We start from the raw sequence: 18,752 nt of genomic DNA on the forward strand, positions 1-18,752 counted from the left end.
AAGTAACTGTAACGCCATTATCAGTTTTCACAGTCTGTTTAAAATCGTCATGCTAAACCTCAACAAGGAGAGTTCTGAGAAGTCTTTTATTAATCACCAGTTTGCACATGACAGCCACCAAGCTTACTCTTCTAATTTTAAAAGCCTTGTTTTAATAAGTCTTCTATCTTCTAATTGATTGTTGTTGAGTTATGGTTAGGGTTGGTTCAGGATTACATGGCCATTGTAAAGGTGGTTGGAAAACAACATTTTGACGAATGGCCTGGCATCTACAGAACAATATTACTTTGGCCATTAAATAACTGCCAAAGGATTATTTTACCATCTCAATCTAACAGATTTAGATGCCAATGAGTTGAACAGCTGAGAAATTTCCCACTGGTCATCTTTTTAAACAAAAATGACCTGGACTTTTTGTCTAGAGTCACAAGAGGGCACCACAGGATTGGAACAAAATACTTGTCTTCCAGCGTCACATGGGATTGAGTCAAATGCCATTGGGTTCATTTTCAAATGGTTGTCATCATACTGTCTGGCTGGGGAAGTCTTTCCATGACCAAGATCAAGCAAGAAAAGAATTCGCAAAATGACGAGCACGTGTGTGACCATAAACGGACCCACTCTGAATCACAATTAAAGATGACACAAGCCCAAGATTTGTTTTCCCAAGAACCTGACAAGAATACGAACAAGAGCGAAAGTTCCTTCTTGTTGGTAAGAAACCAAAAAGCCTTGCTTACCAATGAATGCACTGCTGATTTGAAAAGTATTGATTCTGGCCACGTAGTGTCCTTTGAGCTTCCACTAATACCAAATAAGGCTTTAATCGTTTGCTCTGGCATGTTTGCATTACAGCACTTTCAATAATTTGCTAGTAAAGCAAAACTAATCAAATCTACTGCAACCACTTTAAAATACAATATATCACTCTAGGAAAATACAGTTTCACACAAATATAGATGAAAATACATACAGTATCTTTAATATTATAACATATTTTAATTGTAACATCTAGCCAAGTGCGACTTAGATTTTTGCTCACTGCCCATAAAAGTCTGAACCAAGTGATGTTTTTGCCACAACTAAAGGCATGTAAATATACCACCTGGCATATGTTGTAACGCATCCACTGGCTATGCCTCAGTAGCAAGATATAAGATATGCTTCCATGGAATGGCACAATCAAATGTGAAGATATTTGATTGCATGTCCTTCGCAGGATATGCTTCCTTTTGCATCTTTAAAGGGTGTCCAAGACAGTTTGTGTTTTTTCTTGTTGTTTTTTTGTTTTGTGAGGTCGGAACTGCAGACTACAAATGCATTTCACTGTGGCAAATCTTCAAATCTAGTGGGTTTAGCTCTCTTATGGGAACCACAATGCATCTTGACTTTACAGCATCATTGACAGTACTTAAAATTATTTTGCCATAACACGTCCAACTTCATCTTTCACCAAATAGTTGTTGCATTAATTCATTTGAGCCCTCTCTGCTTTGTAAACAAATGATGTTGTCTATTATGACATAGAGATATGAAAAATATATCTTACAAATATCAGTATTTGCTTGTTCTTTTTTGGAGTTCTGTTTCAATTTGAAGTCAACTATAATAAGAATACTGCAATAATCTGATTATTGATGACCTCTACACATGTGGGCTGCAAATGAATTTCGTCATTATGAAAACTGTTTAAGGAAACTTTTCCTTGACAAATGCATGTTTTTGTTTGTGTGTTGCTTTTATCACCAAAGAAACCATTGACCATATTTGTAATTTGTTCTCCCATTCCATTGTATGATTTCTTTCAGGAACCAACTGCGTCTTCCAAGAAAGTTCATTCACAATCTTCAAATGTTGATTTAGAACAGAGTTGGGTCTTTCCAAATGAGACAACGTCCTTGGCAAATGATTTGAACACACAATCCACTGAAAGACTAGAATTACTATTTCCAGGTTCTCATGACTCAAGTGAAACACAATATGATATTGCAATAACCAAAGAACCTGACTTACCAAGCGATGAAAGCGAAAGGTTGTCACTCCCTGAACAAAATAAAGATTCTGACTTGGTGGAGTCTAGTTCAGTGGCCCCAGACTCACAATGTGAAGCATCTCATGAGAGTACATATGTTCTCACCAAGATGTCTCCAGGGTCTACACCAACTTCCCCAGAGTCTGGGTCACCTCAGCTCGACCAGCTCCTCTCAGATATGGAGGGAATGAAATTTGACTTAAGACAAGAGACAACTCCCCCATCATCACCAGAAATGACTGACAATGCTGAGGCTGAACAAAGTGGCAAGTTGAAAGCCCTGTCAGTAGATGAGCCAGAAAAAAGAGATTCTCCAGAAGACCCCATGTCGTATGTTGAACTGCTTGATGGAAATGACCACACAGATGCAGGATACACAGAGCCAGCATGTTGCCAGACATCGACGGGAGCTGAGGATGGGGTTGGCTCGGTTGCTATCAGTGTAACGAAAACTTCTGAAACTGCTTTACCATCAAGGTTTGGTATATATGAAGACAGTCCTGTATCCCCAACCAAATTCACTTCAATCCCTACATCTCCCCAAACACTTTGTGAAGATATGGAACCAACTCTATCCTCAAGTTTTCCTGAGGATATGTTCCAGGATGATGAAAACACTGGGAATGCTACTGACATGTTTCCTTCAGTAGCTACAGAAAACCAGCTTGACACGCTCTGGGAACACCAGCCCGATCTGTGTCGGGAAGATTGTACAGGTGGCATTGTTCAAACTGAAGAAGAACAGCCCCTTTCACTAATTAATGACTTTGAGGATACTGCAAAAGAAACTTCAATACAGCGTAACCAAGATCAGTATTTGCTGGAACCAAGTTCTACTGAAACTCATCGGAGTGAAGACTATTCCTCTCAATCTCTATCTGATTTGACTCCAGAGACCGTTACAACTGCAAGACATTTCAGCTTCGAGGAGCTGATGCAATATCCCTCCTCAAGGAACTCCACATCTTCAGATGAGGATAAGCCAAAGGACAGCGGACCGCTTTCAGAAGAAGCTCTGATCCCAGTAGATCTTGAATATTTTCAATCCACAACAGTCATAACCAAACCTGAGTTGACTTCATCCACTTCTGATGAGGAGTACAGCATCAATTCAGCTGCAGAGGTCTCCTCTATTTCGGCTGTCAATATGCACATCCCTCCCAGATACAGCGAGGTGGTTAACAGTGGTACCGACAGTCCAACCTTTGAATATTCTGACCCAGAGCCGTTCTTTGACTGTAAGCAAGCTGCGTCTGATTTCTCAGAGACTGAGCCTGAAGAACCTGATGCGAGAGCCAAGTCAGGAGGGATGAAGCCTCTGAATTGTTTCCGCCATCTTCGTGGGCCAGAAAACAATGACCGTAGAGTCTTATTGTCTTCTGGAAGTGAAGATTATGAAGATGCTCCTTTTGTCCATGAGCCTTTTCATCAAGCAGACAGTGAAGAATTACTGCACTACTCTGCATCAGATGAAGAATTCATCCCATGTGAGGCTTCACAACCGCCCCCAGTCTGTGAAATTGGCCCCTTTGATGATACTGATAAATCTGTGGCAATGGTAAGATGAGATTTGATAGAAACCTGCAAGTTTTTCCCGGAGCTGAGCTTGACAAAATACTATATTTGCTTCAAACGGATGACTGCTAACCACATGGCCCCATGAATGGGATTTCGATTCTCCTCATTTTGTTTTGATTTCAAAATTAATCACTTCTAACTTAGCATGTCATTTTGCTGCCCGTATCAATCAGTGATGATGTGATCTACATTTTTCTTTTTCATCAGCCATAACATTTTGTTTATCAAGTAAAAGCATGGACTCTTTTCCAAACGTTTTCTGACGTTCCAGACTGCCATGTTGTACTTTCCAGTGTGATGTGATCAAGGGGAGCCTTCAGCCCATTGAAAGTACAACATTCCACTCTGCCTTTGGCTTGCTTTGCTGCAAACACGACACTCACATATTGTCATTCAATACATTCTAAATGGAATTGTGTGCTTGGTCAGGAGATCAACGCAGAGCTTGGATCAAAGTCAGAAAGTTCAGATGAAGAATTTTTGACCACCAGAATAGTACGAAGGAGAGTTGTCATCCAGGTATCCGTTTCGGCATGACTGCTGGTATTTTTAAATTAGCATGGAGACTGTATTTTAACTGGGCTGGGTCTTCACTGGTGACGACCTTTATCATCTAACAACTTCAGGCTTTAAGTGAAAGGATGGAATTATGTGTATTAACATTCACTCTGTAACATGCCTCTTTATGAGCACAGATGGCTGGACCTCATGGGGACTTTTCTTCTGTTGTGTGCACCTATTTTTATTTAACAATGTAACCCTGAACATGCAAGTGTGTTTCCTGTTTCTGTTTGTCCCGCATTATACCAATGAATTAAAATCCTGTTTTATGCCAAACACGTCCTCAATAAATTTGAGAAACAAACGTGTGATTTGTTTGTCGTGTTTATCTTTCAGGCCGATGAATTTGCAGACCTCCCGGCTCAGTCAGTGACCGAAGAAAAGTACACAGATGAAAATGGACACATCGTTGTCAAGAAGGTAAACCACCATGGCACCCACGCGAGTATTATACAGCTATACCTTACAAACATGACATATTTATTATTTACAACATCATTGTTAAAATGTATAATGACATTATCAAATCTATTTGAGATTCATAATCATTTGTTGACATTTTACCTTTAATCAACTTCTCAAATTGGCTGTGCAATCGCATCCACTTTGGCAGAAAATGTACATAATTGTGAAGAAATCAGATTTTCCTAAATTGAAAATGTTTTCATGTAATTTAATCAACAGAGCGATGAGAGTGTTTGAGTTTGTGCGCCAGACCATAAAAAAGACTCACTGCCTATATGTACAGTACAGTTTGTAGATTGAGACTCCAAATTATGTGAAGAATCCAACATAACACTTCATGAAAGTAAAAAAGTCTGTTCATAAGGTAAAATTTAACTAGAACGAGCATTCTCTAGAGCGCATACCACAGTTGTCACCATGGAAACCAATGGATTACAAGGTTCTTTGATGCACCACACCACTCCTTCCATCATTTGTCATGGTCGTTTGAATTGCTTCATGTAAGTACTGTTTGACAGATGTACACACATTTTACAATATCTGCGTGACCCTCTTGATCTTTGACCCCAAATGCTGACCAGGGTAATGACGTCACTGCATTGTGACATATCAGAGGACAGGGATTTGAAAATGGAATATTCTGGTGTTGGTTTGACATCAATCGGATTAAAGCCGACCGTGCTATGGTGAAAATACATTTTTGACCTTTTTGGTGACTCAGACCTTGACCTTTTACCCAGTTGCTCTCAATATTTAATGGAACCATCCTTGGATAAAGGGAAATCATTCCTGAAAATTTCATGCAATTCTTGTCAATAATATTTAAAAATAAACTGGTAACATAAATACATACAAACCAATAAAAAAAAAAATACACGTGGACAAAAACATACACATAGCTTCCATTGGCGGAAGTAACTATGATAACTATTCATGTACTGTCTTGAGTTTACTGTTAAGTCATACAGTCGGAAACATTGTTATAGGCTAAATACTCCAAATAAGCTTGTTTTTCGATCTTTATTTTGGCATCAACCAGTAAATATCAAAAGAATAAATAAATGTTGCTGCATTGTTTTCTCAGAAAAAGCAGAATTACCTGTTGTAGCTTGTAAACAACAAACTACGTTGGAGGTTATATTTTCCATTACCTGAAGTCTTTTTGGTAATATCATCTCACTCAGGTTACACGCAAGATTATTCGCAAGTGTGTATCTGCGGATGGCGTGGAGCATGAAGAGACGTCATCAGAAGGAGCCGGGTATTCCAAGGTGGTGAAGCGGACTGTAGTAAAGAGTGTGGGAGACCACACGGAGGTGTGTTAAAAAAATACTACACGGTGTCAACATTTGCATTAATAGTAGTTCAAAGTAGTATGGGACGGCTGTGGCTTGGTTGGTACAGCAGGTCGTCACCAAATTCCCTTTAGCATTTGAAGTAAAATCAAAGAACCTATTCATTCTATATTCTGTTCTAGATAACGTTTGCTGAATGTGAGGGCTTTTCATCGACGAATCAGGAGATCCCCGATGGTCGTAAGCTCAGTCACTCAGAAAAGACAACAGTGGTGGAGGGTGAAAGGACATCAACACACCAGGGTGATCCATCATTGGCCTCTGACCTTCCATCAGCAAAAGATGACTTTAAACAGGTTCGTTAACTTTGTCCGTAATATTTCCTGACCAAGGCTCATCAGACCTGTCGTGTCAATATATGATAGGGCTGTATTTATTTAAGCAAAATATTTAAGAGCCAATATTTACTAACACCTTGTGGTTCTTTCTACCATGTAAATTACTCAATTTATTTATTTTTTTTCTCATTTTCTTGCCACCAGGCACTGAGTTATTTAAATGATTTTAGTGGATCAGAGCTCCCCCCTGTGGTAGAGAAAGAGACTGTCAGAGAGGATGGAACCGTGTTCAGGAGGTGTGTGTAGGCTGGTTGAACGCGTGATGTGTGAGCACAACACCACACTCTGTGTTTGGACTTTGTGTTTGAAGCTCAACTTTAAACTTACTACTATTTATTATCTCCCAATGTTGATGTTGCATGTCAAGACTAATATTCACTGCACTGAATCCAGAAAGGATGTCATAGGAAATGAATTGATCCTTCTTAAAGCTCGACAGGTTCTTATTTTGTAACATTTTCCACATCTAATGATTCATTCACTTATTTAAGTGTGAAGAATAAAACCACAATGCCCCATGCAATATCGAGTGGATTTAGTAACTCCATAGCTGTAACGTTGAATTTTATATGGAGGTGAACTGGAAAGTTGCAGCATGTAAACAATATCCACTAGTAGTCAGCTGTGGCACACGTTGTGGAGCAGGTTATTCCAGAAATCCAAAGGTTGGTTTTTCACTACCCCATCTCACCGTCAATATGTCCTTGAGCAAGACAAATAAAATCTCTGTATAGTGTACTATGGCAGCAGGCCCTGTTTGTGTGTGTGAGGGTGTGCATAGTTGTGTGTGGATGGATGAATGGGGAAGATCATATTAAAGTGTGCTGCATGAGTAGAATCCGTGTATTTTCATGTAAGGAGTGAGCTACAAAAGAGTGAAACACCTAACTCGTTTTTAGGATTAGAACTCAATAGGTGTTTCAGTTAAGAAACATCAAAATATGTTGATATATTTATAGGTCTGGGGAAACTCACCAATAAATAAAGCAATAAAGCTTCAACTATTACTTCTTTTTACTTGTGTCGAAGTACAATAGAGAATTATTTCGATAGTGCCCTCTAGTTTGCTTCTAAGAAAGGCTGCAGACTCCCTCTGTTATCTTATTTACCAAAAAGTATTACAGGACTAATATGCTGTCCTCGTCTTTAATACATTCTTTGCATCTCTGCTGCAAGAGCGTAGCCCTGAAGTCTTTGTGCATGTGAGTGCAGCTGAATGTTGGATTTACAAAGCATGATTTGAATTTGAGTTTTTACAGGTATAACGATGCTTTTTGCTATAATCCACAAGGTCAAATCAGATTATTATTTTTTTTAATATATAAACATCAAAACTGTCCATCGTTTTCACTCCCCACTCGCTTCATCTTCAGGGCCCACATGCGTAAAGGTCAAACCCAGAGACGAACTGTGGTGAAGGGACCTGGACAGAGCAAACAGGTCCTTACAGAGCAAGTGGACAGCTCCAGAAATGGGTCAAAGCCCCATGATCTCCAACAGCACCTCCACCGGCTCTTTCACCGCTACTACAACGAAGGAAAGGAGGAGGACAGTGACGACGAAGACGAGGGGGCAGAATAGAAGATTGATTGAAACTGTCCCCAACCCCTTGGTTCTGCCCACGCTAAAGTCTCCGCTGATCCTATGCATTAGCCACTCGCAATCCCAGTGTGCACCACAGCACTTCAGAGCTACCACAGTCTTCCCATTTAAGCCCTCATCGATGGCCTTTTGTTCCCAGTTCAGAAGTTTTTTCACGGGCTGCTATTGTGTCGTCAGTGATTTTCTTTTCATTGTTCCAATGTTGTTTTGCCTTTTTTGTGACCAAAGAAAGCTCTCAGTTGTTTTCCTGTTTCATTTTACTTTCCATGTCAGAGTTGTCTGATGTTATTTATCTTGATCCTGTGGTAGAGCAAACAAAATATTACATTTAAAAAAAAAAATAGGGAAAAAAACAAAACACTGAAGAATTCTATATTCACATCAATTAACACTCGAACCTCCTGAAGGTAAATTGCATTTTACCGACAAAATACCGGTATTGCGCTTATAGGTGCTTGGAAAGAAAGACAATATTTCACATTGCACTGCCTCTCACAAAGTAAAGTTTCTCAGATGTCTGGAAAACTTTCTCACTCACTACTAGCTGCTCTGCTTTTTTGATTCAGGTGTTCAAGGTATCACAAACAGAAAAACCAGACTGTATTGACACTGAACTTAACTGCTGCTGTTGTGTTTCGTGTAGACCGCGTGTAATCTGTCTTTGGGAATTATATATTACCTATGATATAAACATTGCTGACATCTGTAGCCTAGGAATTAATATTCACTCATGTGAAGTAGAACAGGCATGACTAATCAACATCTGTCAGTTTTATCCTCGCTTTGACCGCTTTGTCTATCGATTATCCTTCTGTCTTTCTTACTCTCCTGTGTGTGTCTGTCGTCTTTTCTTTGATTCTTCTTTTCTTTGTTACTTCTCCTTCAATTGTTGTTTTGGGCTTGTTTGTGTGTGTGTGTGTGTGTGTGTGTGTGTGTGTGTGTGTGTGTGTGTGTGTGTGTGTGTGTGTGTGTGTGTGTGTGTGTGTGTGTGTGTGTGTGTGTGTGTGCGACTTCATCCATGCATGTGTAGAGTTATAATCATGTCATGATTATTGTAGTGCTTTGGACTTATTTTTTATATTTAAGTTTATTTTTTGAATTAGTATTTTTCTTGGCGGGGGCGTCGCTTCACTTGTCAGTGTTGGCCTATTTAGTGTTTAATTTATTACTGAGTGCTTCAGAATTTGTCACTAGGGAACAAAATCTCCATCACTTGCTCTAGCGACATGTTTCTGATATGATGGTGATCAGGTGTTTAATGGTTTTATTTATTGTAAAGCTAGATTATTTTATCTTTTCAGTCAGAAAGGTGAGCCCGTGTATTGGCGGTTGAGTGACAGGTTAGTGATTGAATGAGTTTGCGTGTGACGTAAAAGACTGTGTGCCAGTTTCTGTCCGCACAGAAAACAAATTATTATTTTACACTCAATGCATTTGCACTCCTGAATGTCAGGAGGGACCGCCTCCATGCTTTCTGTACACAGGACCCGAGGTACAGCATATCTTAGCCACAGAAAGACAAGTGATGAATACCATTCAATGACACACAGGACACATGCGCAGTGAGGCAGGCTGAGGGCTTAAAATGATGATTATCCACAGCTATGGATCGCGACTGTATGTATCTCCAACATGTACTGTATTTATTTCACTATCACTCTTTACTTTTGTGTTTTAGAAACATGTAAAATGCAAATTAGTGAAAGTTCACTGTGACAGATATGCTTCTAATTTAAAAAAAAAAAAAAACTAAATCAGCATCCCCTTTTCTGTGATGATGCCAGTTATATACATATACGATGCATATATAGATATCTATAAGGGCATGTGTTACTGTATCAAAGTTCAAAAAGACAAAATACAAAAATGGCTGCAGTGCATCAATGGCTGATAGAGAATAAAAAACTACAAACATACAGTATTCCAACTTGTTTCATTTCGTGACCTAATCTTTACTTTGCACACAACCATGCTCTTGTGAATTTGAAACCACGTTTAAACCACAGAATTTTTAATTAATTAACGATCTGCTGGTCTGACAGCTGGAGGTAAGAGAAGCAAACCATGTGCTGCCCCCTGCTGGTAATAAAGGGTAACCCAGGAAGAACTCTTGCAGCAAATTCCACATAGAACTTGCTTTTTTTTCAGAACACACTATTAGAATATGAGCGGTGAGATAATGTAATTTAATAATCATACCTGTTTTATGCAGTTGCAGGGTTCTAAGTCTTCAAAAGAGTTTATTATTTCCCAAGGTAGATCAAGGTGGCTTGCAGGAATATTAATTATGGTACTCACATAAGATTGGGTGGAATATTCCTCCCTATGGGCGAAGTCCCTGATACATTAAATTGTTTTCTGGTATATCAAACACGAGAACCTAAATTGTATGGGTTTTAAAGTGCTGGAGCTGCTCTTCAATGAAAATATTTTTTAACAGGTCATTCAAGTACTCCACCCTGTAGATACTACAAATATCCACGAGATGTCCCCACTGATTTCAAAATCAAATACAGTACTCTAACTGGAAGAAGCACATCATTTGCTATCTTTGCGATGGATAATACATAATAGATCGTGTTCATTTTTGGAAAAACGTTTGTAAAGGATTGTGACCTGTAGATTTACGCGAGATGTAAAACCACTTCACTTTCAGCTCTACTAAGTGACATGTACTTTGGGTTGAAAGAAATATCCATGCCTCAGTTTATATCAGTGAGAATTCAGTCTTTGCTTTTAGTTTTTAATAATATCGAATAGCTAATTTCAATCTCTTTACCGTCTATCTTCATCCATCCATCTCTGGCAAAGTCAGCCTACACTTGAAAAGATGTGTAATGAAACCTGTGGACCCAGAAGGAAAGAAAAACACGTGTGCACAGCAAGAACGTGCAAACTCTGCAGACATGCTTCCAATACAGTGTGTTTCCCTCTGGGGATGCAATTTTGGTGGTTTCAAGTAAAGAGTTATATTTTCTTGACTGGGTTTTAGACTAATTTGTAAACTGTGAGAGAACAACTGTGTTTTGAAGAAATGTCTTCAATAATAAACTCCAAGCAGCAGCTGGGGTCCATGCCAGCACCAGAGAAATAAGAACTCACCAGCAACATTTAAAAAAAAAAAAAGAAGCTAGAACTCCTTCATTATCACACCTTTTAGCTGCTTTATTTATTTCTTAAACATGTTAAGCCATCTATTGCCATGCTGGCAAAAGGTACACACCGTATAAGGAGTGGTGCATTGCATTGACATCATACGTTTCGTCAAAAGAAAGATTTTTTTTTTTTTTTATTATCGTATTTTCCCCTTTTAAAAAAGAACAGACAGACCACAGACAGAGCAAACGGTGGGGATGAGAAAGACACTCTCTTTTGTCCTGCAGTGGTGAGACAACGAGCTGGCAGAAGCCCTGATCATCGACGAAGACGTCCCAGCAGTCTCTCTTTTGACTCCATCCCAGTTTCTTTCCCTTACATTCCTGTTCTAATCGTTGTTTCATCCAGAGTCTTCGCGATGCTTCCAGACCTCAAAGTTCGACCGTCAGGGTTGGCCTGACTGCCGGCAGAGCCTCTCATGGGTTTGCTCCATCTTCGTCATGTCCACCTTCTCTATGCAACTGGCAAAGTAACACACCGATGTGACGAGATTAAAATGACAACGGAAACCCTAAACACACAGTCATACAATACAAGTACAAACATTATGAAAAATGATCTCGTTTTCATCTAATTTTTATACAAAATGTAAGGGTTTTAAAATGTCCTCCACCGATATGAGAGTCTGATATTTGCGCTGGATGCTAACACTGTTATTGTTTTCACACCAGTTCCATGATACAGGAGGACATCAGAAACATCTGGGACAGGACTGATGCACAACATTAACAAATGCAAACATGTCAATGACTGACAAATTAAACAGAATATAATATAGTTTCATATCGTCTTACTCACAATAACACCCTCCCTCCCCCCCACCATGCACTACACAATAGTCTTAAATTTTCATATATTACATATATGCTACATTCTCTTATTTCTTATGTCACTGATATAAAGGCAAACATATCTCAATGCAAAGTGTAAGCTGCTCTGCTTTTCTTTACATTTAAATCAGTACTATAGATTGAAATCTGACAATTTAAACAGTATGACTTAGCTCATAGCAAACATAAATGTAGCTCATAAACTGGATTTTACGTAAACTCTTATTTCCTCTGATAGCAAGAATAGCAATTTCAATGTTGTTGGTTTTTTTTTCTTTATATCAACAATCACAATGTATATACATCACCAGAACTAAAGCAAGCTCAAATTTAACATTCTGATCTTCCAAATATTTTTGAATTGCACACACAGAAATACACATAAAAATACAGAACTAATTTTTGGGAGAGGTTACAGTAGTAGATTTTTAAACATCTCTATTTTATATTTAAAATGCATACCAAAACATCTTAAAAAACAAACAAACAAAAAAATGTTCTCAATATGCTTGTTTCATAATGTCCAAATACGGTGTGCAGCCACCCAGCGGTGGTTTCAAATGACGTCCATTAATAAAATGCCATAACAGTAAAATGTAATAATACTTGTGTCCTGTGCGATGTCACATCCTTTGAGAAGGGCCAAAGAGCAGTCACAAGTTGGCTAGTCGACTGCTTCACTAGATTTGCTGATGGGAGTTTCTTTTTATTAATTTTTTTTCCTTTTTTTTTCTGAACAACTGTTAGAATTCCATTAACTGCAAAGAGAGAGAGAGAGAGAGAGAATGCAAATAAATCAACAATGACTGGGTGCATAGTGCATCAAAACACAACCAACAAAACAAATTGACTTATTTCACGTTAAAGGAAAAGTCTGCAGTAAAATCCCTACAGTTTCCCATCTGGAGCGGTTAATAATGATTTCTATTTTACAAGATTTCTCACAGGATGACAAAAAATTTTTTTTATTCTGAGTCAAATACTAATGTGAATTAGAACTGCACTAATGCCCCAAAAAAGAGTAATAAGATCAAGTCAAATGCTGAGATGTATGTTGATGAAGGTAGATCACTAAAACAAGTGTGGAGATTGTGTTTGTCTCTAAAAACAGTAAGAAAGATAATCAATATTGGGTTTCTTTGCAAACGTTTTTTGTAATTTTGAAATAACCTGTTTTATTTCCCCATCCGAACAGGTTTTCAAATAAAGCATCTCTATCCATATCTGATCGTATGGACATTACCAGCTGTCACACATATAAAGTACATATATAGTATGACTTTTAAAAATGGCTGGAAGTGTTAAAAAAAGGTCATCCTGTGGAAGCCATTTTTAAGCTTTAAGTAGATGGCCGGCTTTTCAACAGACAGATGTAAACAAATGAAACAGGCTGAATACCTTTTTTAATAATCCAGTATTGGACTGAAACATGTGAACCAGAGCTTTTCAATGATCCCATTTCTGCAGTGCACTAAAACATTACTCCCTCCGATATTATAGTATAAATACATTGCTGTGATCATGCCTCTAGGCCATATGTCCCTTGAAAAAGAGACCTTGTCTCAATGGGACTTCCTGGTGAAATAAAAGTTAAATAAATGTGAACGGATGGTGACAAGGTGTGGTTTACTCTTCGTCTCTTACTGGGAGGGAATGCTGGGTGAGCCGGAGCGATGGAAATGAATGTTCTGCCACTTCCCATCCCGGCGGTGCCACACACGGGTCTCCTCCGACTGCATGGTGCGAGGCATGCCACCGGTATCCATGTACTGGGTGAGTCGGATGTAGGCGATACACGCGGCGTTTTCTCCAATAAGATGCACGTGTGGGTTCAAGAGGATGGTGTGCACTGGCTTGTTGCCTTTGGACAGGGCTGCAAATGAGAGGCAGACAATATAAAGAGCAAATACATCATAGTGGATGACTACTGTGGATGGTATTTTATCACTGTCAAGTGTGGTAATAATTGTTACATGTAATTTTCTTCTCTAATGGAGCCGCAAAGCTGTCCAAACACACACAACACAGATTTTTCATACGGAAACAGAAGTGAAGTCTCCATGTGTTGATGTTGGACAGTGGACAAGCACAGGCCTTCAACTCATTGAGGTTTCTGGGACATATCTGGTTTATCTGGACTATTTTTATGGAGACTGAGAGCGTTCATCCATTTTTAGCAACTATTAATTAGTGGATCTTTTTTCCTTGAAAGGTGGCGCATGCCCTTGTGCTATCACACCAAACATTAGATGGAGACCGATACAAAACACAACAAGCAATTTAGTCCATAATCATTACAGCTTCTTCATATTCTTTACACAAGCTTTCAGCAGGAAGGGTGCCTTCATGGATTTCCATATAGTTTTGACACATCTTTAGAAATGTTATTTTCCATTACTGTATTTTTTGATTAGGTTTTTTAATCGTGCTCCGAAATTACCTACAACCCCATATGGTTCGAATCCCTTCCTGCTCCAAACTAATTGTATAAGATAAACCGGTCATGGGTTGGGTTTCAGCTTGGTGATGACCTGAAAAGGATATTTTCGGACCATGGTTGAGAAACACTGCACCGCATCCCAGTAACTCCCTGCACACCTGCTTTCCATCGTCTGGATGTGAACGTGCTGCTGCATATGCAAGATATTTATATTCAAGTCATTACTCACACTGAGAAAACAGAGTACAGGTCACTGTCACTGAAAACAGAACAGAGAAGTCAATCCTTTTTTTCTCTCGTGCCGCGGGTTCTCAACCTGGGGCCTGGGAACCCCTGGTTCGTCTAGTAAGTAAACTAGTAAGTTTTCTTGTTTATAATATTGAAAGCTGCTGGAAAATTTTAACAAACTGATGTGAGCAATGCACTGGGTCTAATCAGAGTGATTCATAGTGCTAGTGCCAAATTCTCTTTTGCAATGTGTACTTTGGGTGCTCCTGCGCTGAGCCTGTATACATGTCGACTGCTCCAAAAAGCAGGAGCAATAATTTTATTCTATTTTTTCATTAATTGTAACAAATGCTCCCTCAACTTGACAAATCTGTTTCATACTCTAATTGGCAACTTCTATGTCTTGGTGGTGAAGCGTGAACACTTGAGCTTACTTCATCCAAACCCATAAATAGTGGAGTTGACCTCACCATTCTCAAAGTAAAAGCGATGAAAATCGTGTCCCTCCACAAGGTTGCCCAGAGCCTCAGGCTCAAAAGAGGTTAGACCAGGATCACAAATCTTCCTGTTAATTACATAAAAACAAAACAAAACAAGTGTTAGGGGCATAAAAGTCACTTTGTTTTATGATCGTAGACAAAAGGAAACCTACGCGTAGGCCTCGAAGTCTCCGTTGTTGATGGACTCGATCAGCTGCTCAGTCACTTTAATGATCTCTTGCTTGCGAGCTACAAACAGAATCACAGGATAATGTGAAATGAATGGATGTGAAACAGCACTGTGACTTTATTTCAGGCAAATGTTTATCGGTGTGCAGAAAATTCTGACATCAAATCAGCTTCAAATGAGTTCTAGTCTACGTATTAGCAGGGTTCAAAGTTATTAGAAATGGAAGGCGCTCACAACAAGGTTCACTCAGGTTTCATATTTGACATAACAATAATAACAATAGAAGAAGAACAAAGAAAGCCTTCCATAACTAATACTAACATCAGGCAGGAAAAAGCAGGATGACACAATTTCTTTCACCCAACAAAGCTCAAGATGAACAGAGACAAATCAAACCAATGCTGAGATGCAAGTATTTTCTACAAAAAAAAGTTTTTACCAAGTAATAGTGACAGTTACCTTTATTGTTATTGGTGCAGGCTGGGGGATATTGAAAACAATACTTAATTTGTGCAAAAAAAAAAAAACACATGTCAAATCATAAGTATATGTAAATCGGTGCTGTACAACATAAACTACAGTGTTTGTGTGCGTGTGTGCGTGTGTAAATATTGAGGGCATCGAACAGAGATTCTCAGGGCACTGTAGTACGAAGATCAAACAACTATTTCTATTAAACCAAGAAAGACAGAATGATAACATTGGAAGTGTGAAATTCACAGAAAGAGTTTACATTCCTACAGTGACGACTGTGTTTCATGGGGTTAATGAAACAGGGCATTTCACCCCATTGTGACGGGACTTACTCTGAATTGAGGAGGTGGGAGTCTGTCTTGAGTCAGACATCTGTGAGGAGCGGCTCTTAGAGCACAAGATACCGCTCACTAAGCTGCCCAAATGGCGGGCTGTCAGAGGTGGCATGGATGGGGGTGTGATGGGGTGTTGTGTATATGTGTGTTTAGGGTGCGTGGGGGAGGGTAACAAGGATTACAATGTTTTCCAGGACAGGAATTATGAGGGAGAAAAAAAAGATATTCAAAGAACACAAGGAGGAAAAAAGGGGGGGAAAAGCAGAAAAAAATGAAATATTCAATCACCCTGAAAACTAAACTAAAATAACAAAAAAGTCGGTCTTGTTCAATAATTTGAAGAGAAATTATTAGTCAGGGGTATAACAGAAAGAAAAAGAAAAAAAAGACTCAGGGGAAGAGGGGAGTCGAGCGCAAAGGGTGGTTGCAATAGTTAAATTGCTCCAGATTTAATGACAAAACAGAATAAGAAAATAAATAAATAACTGGCATGATTAGTAGTGTGAGAGATGACTTCCAAATGCATCCAGTGAAGATCAGGGTCATCAGCAGATCTTCCATAAAACATAAGAGTTCCCTACCTTTTACATCTTCGTCCTCAATGGTGGTGTTGGCACTCTCGATGGACTCCTGACAAACAATCACACAGATTCTGTGAATGTCATACAATCTTCTCTAACTGTATAGGGCATTTATATTCATCTATATCAAACATATAAATGTTTGATGCTCCTGAATATTCAAAATTGGCAAAATCCAAATGTGTTGGGGTTTTTTTTTCTGTCAACTGCTATACTGGCAGGATATGAAGCGGAGGCAGGGGATGAATGACATTCTGTAAGTTCACTGGCAGGCTTAAATGTGAAATGTTGTAATTACAAGGGCAGAGATTTCAACTCTGAAGCCTTCGGGATGCCCTGGTGAAAATTATGGTGCAGCAACCGGTAATAAAAACTACTGTGGTGGAGAAACAGTGTTCCCACTCTCACTAAAAAAATGGCACAGGAGTAAACAGTCTTGTTCATGCTGTCATTTTCAAAAGCGTAATTATTCAGGAAAATCTCGGTTTGAATTGTTACAGTACCTTGTTTCCGTCCACGGGGTTGTGGATCACAGTTGTCTGTGGTTCCTGAATAGAACAAATGAGGGGTAAGTTGTGGGAACCAATAAATTAAGAAGGATAGAAAAATGTGCTAAAAGAAATCATGTAAATGTGCTTGAAGGTCAAGAAGGTGTTCTCTGTTACTGATCTCACATACATGTCTGTATATACATATTGCCGTCTATCTGACAGCAAATATGTAACAAACCCTTTCTAGGCTCCTTGTGTCCATGTTTTGTTCTCATACTGCATTATTACATTGCGCTTCCTGCCTGCCACTGTAGTCTTTTTGTGTCTGCTTGACAATCATCAGTCCCTCGCCAGTGTCCTGCTTCTGTAATCAGATGTCTGGGCTTTTGTGGAATCGATCTTGATGACCAGCTCAGTCCCTCTAATCACTCACCCAGATTACACTAGATTATAACATCAAGAGCCTCGTGTGTGTGTGTGTGTGTGTGTGTGTGTGTGTGTGTGTGTGTGTGTGTGTGTGTGTGTGTGTGTGTGTGTGTGTGTGTGTGTGTGTGTGTGTGTGTGTGTGTGTGTGTGTGTGCGATGATGGAGAGAGCAAGGATGATAAAGCGAGAGAGAGAGAGAGAGAGAGAGAGAGAGAGAGAGAGAGAGAGGGAGACAGATGTCATGCGCCTGTGTTCATGCGTAATCGACTTGACAGCAAATGGGGGGGGACAGAAAGTCTTTGACATCATGCAGAGCAGCAAGTCATGTGGCCTGACGTCGACAGCCAGTCAGCAGACACGGTGCACAAGCCGACAACCAGAAATCCCCCCACACTCCTCAGAGCCATGCACAGACAAAAACTATGAAAGCAACAAATCCTACACGTTCCTGGCTTAACCACTAACATTAATATGCAGAATAAAAGACAAAGACACGAGAATTGAAACTCATCCAGCAATATGGAAAGTGTTCATGCATGGTATCAGTGTGTAAACAGGAGGGGGGGGGGGGGGGGTCTGGTAGAGGACAAAGGGACAGGAAGAGGGAGGGCGTAGAGGTCGTCCTAACCACAGATTTAGGACCAAACTAGTCAAGACCCAATCTTAAATGTGTGTAAAGGCTTATTGTTTCAGCCCAACAGTGCCCAGCTTTGCTCAAATCCAACTTGAATTCCTACTGACCGAGCTCCTTGTAGTCCATGCATGCACAGCTGATTCAGATGAATGAGTAAATGACATAATTCTGAATTGTGAATATATTTCATATCCATATCAAAAATTTTGAAGCTGGGACATGCTGCGCAGACACAATAGCTTTTACACACTATTTCATTCAGGGATAGCCTAATACTGAATAACACATCTTCTCTTCTTGTAGTGCTGCATTTCCTTTGTCCTACTTACTCGCCTTATTATCAATTTATAACATGAGTAAGATCAATGAAAACATGATCTGACCCTGTGGAAAGGGTGAACCTGTACCTCCTCCACAGGGGGATGTGAGCTAGAAAGGCATTGGTGTTTTGTGAATGAAGGTGCGGGTGTAAATGACATTGTGTGTGTATACCAGTGCAGGGGCAGGGCCAGTGTCTTTAGGACTGGTCACTGTGTTGGCTTTGTTGTTGACCTGCAG

General features: G+C 39.5%; 2 protein-coding genes across 13 annotated transcripts in view; one reads left to right on the forward strand and one right to left on the reverse strand.

Moving 5' to 3' along the window:
• ank2a (ankyrin 2a, neuronal) overlaps positions 1-9,845 on the forward strand; it is a gene marked incomplete at its 5' end in the record, with an annotated part of 67,473 nt that extends 57,628 nt beyond the window's left edge. Inside the window, 4 exons of the mRNA XM_080463629.1 lie at positions 4,508-4,591; positions 5,821-5,952; positions 6,114-6,287; positions 7,703-9,845. Coding sequence (XP_080319755.1) covers positions 4,508-4,591; positions 5,821-5,952; positions 6,114-6,287; positions 7,703-7,717 — 405 coding nt within the window. The 3' untranslated portion in view covers positions 7,718-9,845. The remainder of the gene's footprint in view (positions 1-4,507; positions 4,592-5,820; positions 5,953-6,113; positions 6,288-7,702) is intronic.
• Positions 9,846-11,077: 1,232 nt separating this feature from the next.
• camk2d2 (calcium/calmodulin-dependent protein kinase (CaM kinase) II delta 2) overlaps positions 11,078-18,752 on the reverse strand; it is a 28,972-nt gene continuing 21,297 nt past the window's right edge. For 2 of the 12 annotated variants that reach the window (XM_080464342.1, XM_080464338.1), the window contains exons 14-22: positions 18,687-18,746; positions 17,148-17,192; positions 16,645-16,693; positions 16,061-16,159; positions 15,714-15,734; positions 15,238-15,313; positions 15,056-15,150; positions 13,562-13,790; positions 11,078-12,675 (exon numbers count right to left, since the gene is read on the reverse strand). In XM_080464342.1, coding sequence (XP_080320468.1) covers positions 12,672-12,675; positions 13,562-13,790; positions 15,056-15,150; positions 15,238-15,313; positions 15,714-15,734; positions 16,061-16,159; positions 16,645-16,693; positions 17,148-17,192; positions 18,687-18,746 — 678 coding nt within the window. In that variant the 3' untranslated portion in view covers positions 11,078-12,671. The remainder of the gene's footprint in view (positions 12,676-13,561; positions 13,791-15,055; positions 15,151-15,237; positions 15,314-15,713; positions 15,735-16,060; positions 16,160-16,644; positions 16,694-17,147; positions 17,193-18,686; positions 18,747-18,752) is intronic. The other 10 variants (XM_080464339.1, XM_080464349.1, XM_080464348.1 and 7 more) reach the window with 7 other exon arrangements.

This window comes from Lipophrys pholis, assembly GCF_963383615.2.
Source record: "Lipophrys pholis genome assembly, chromosome: 5".
NCBI lineage: Eukaryota > Metazoa > Chordata > Actinopteri > Blenniiformes > Blenniidae > Lipophrys > Lipophrys pholis.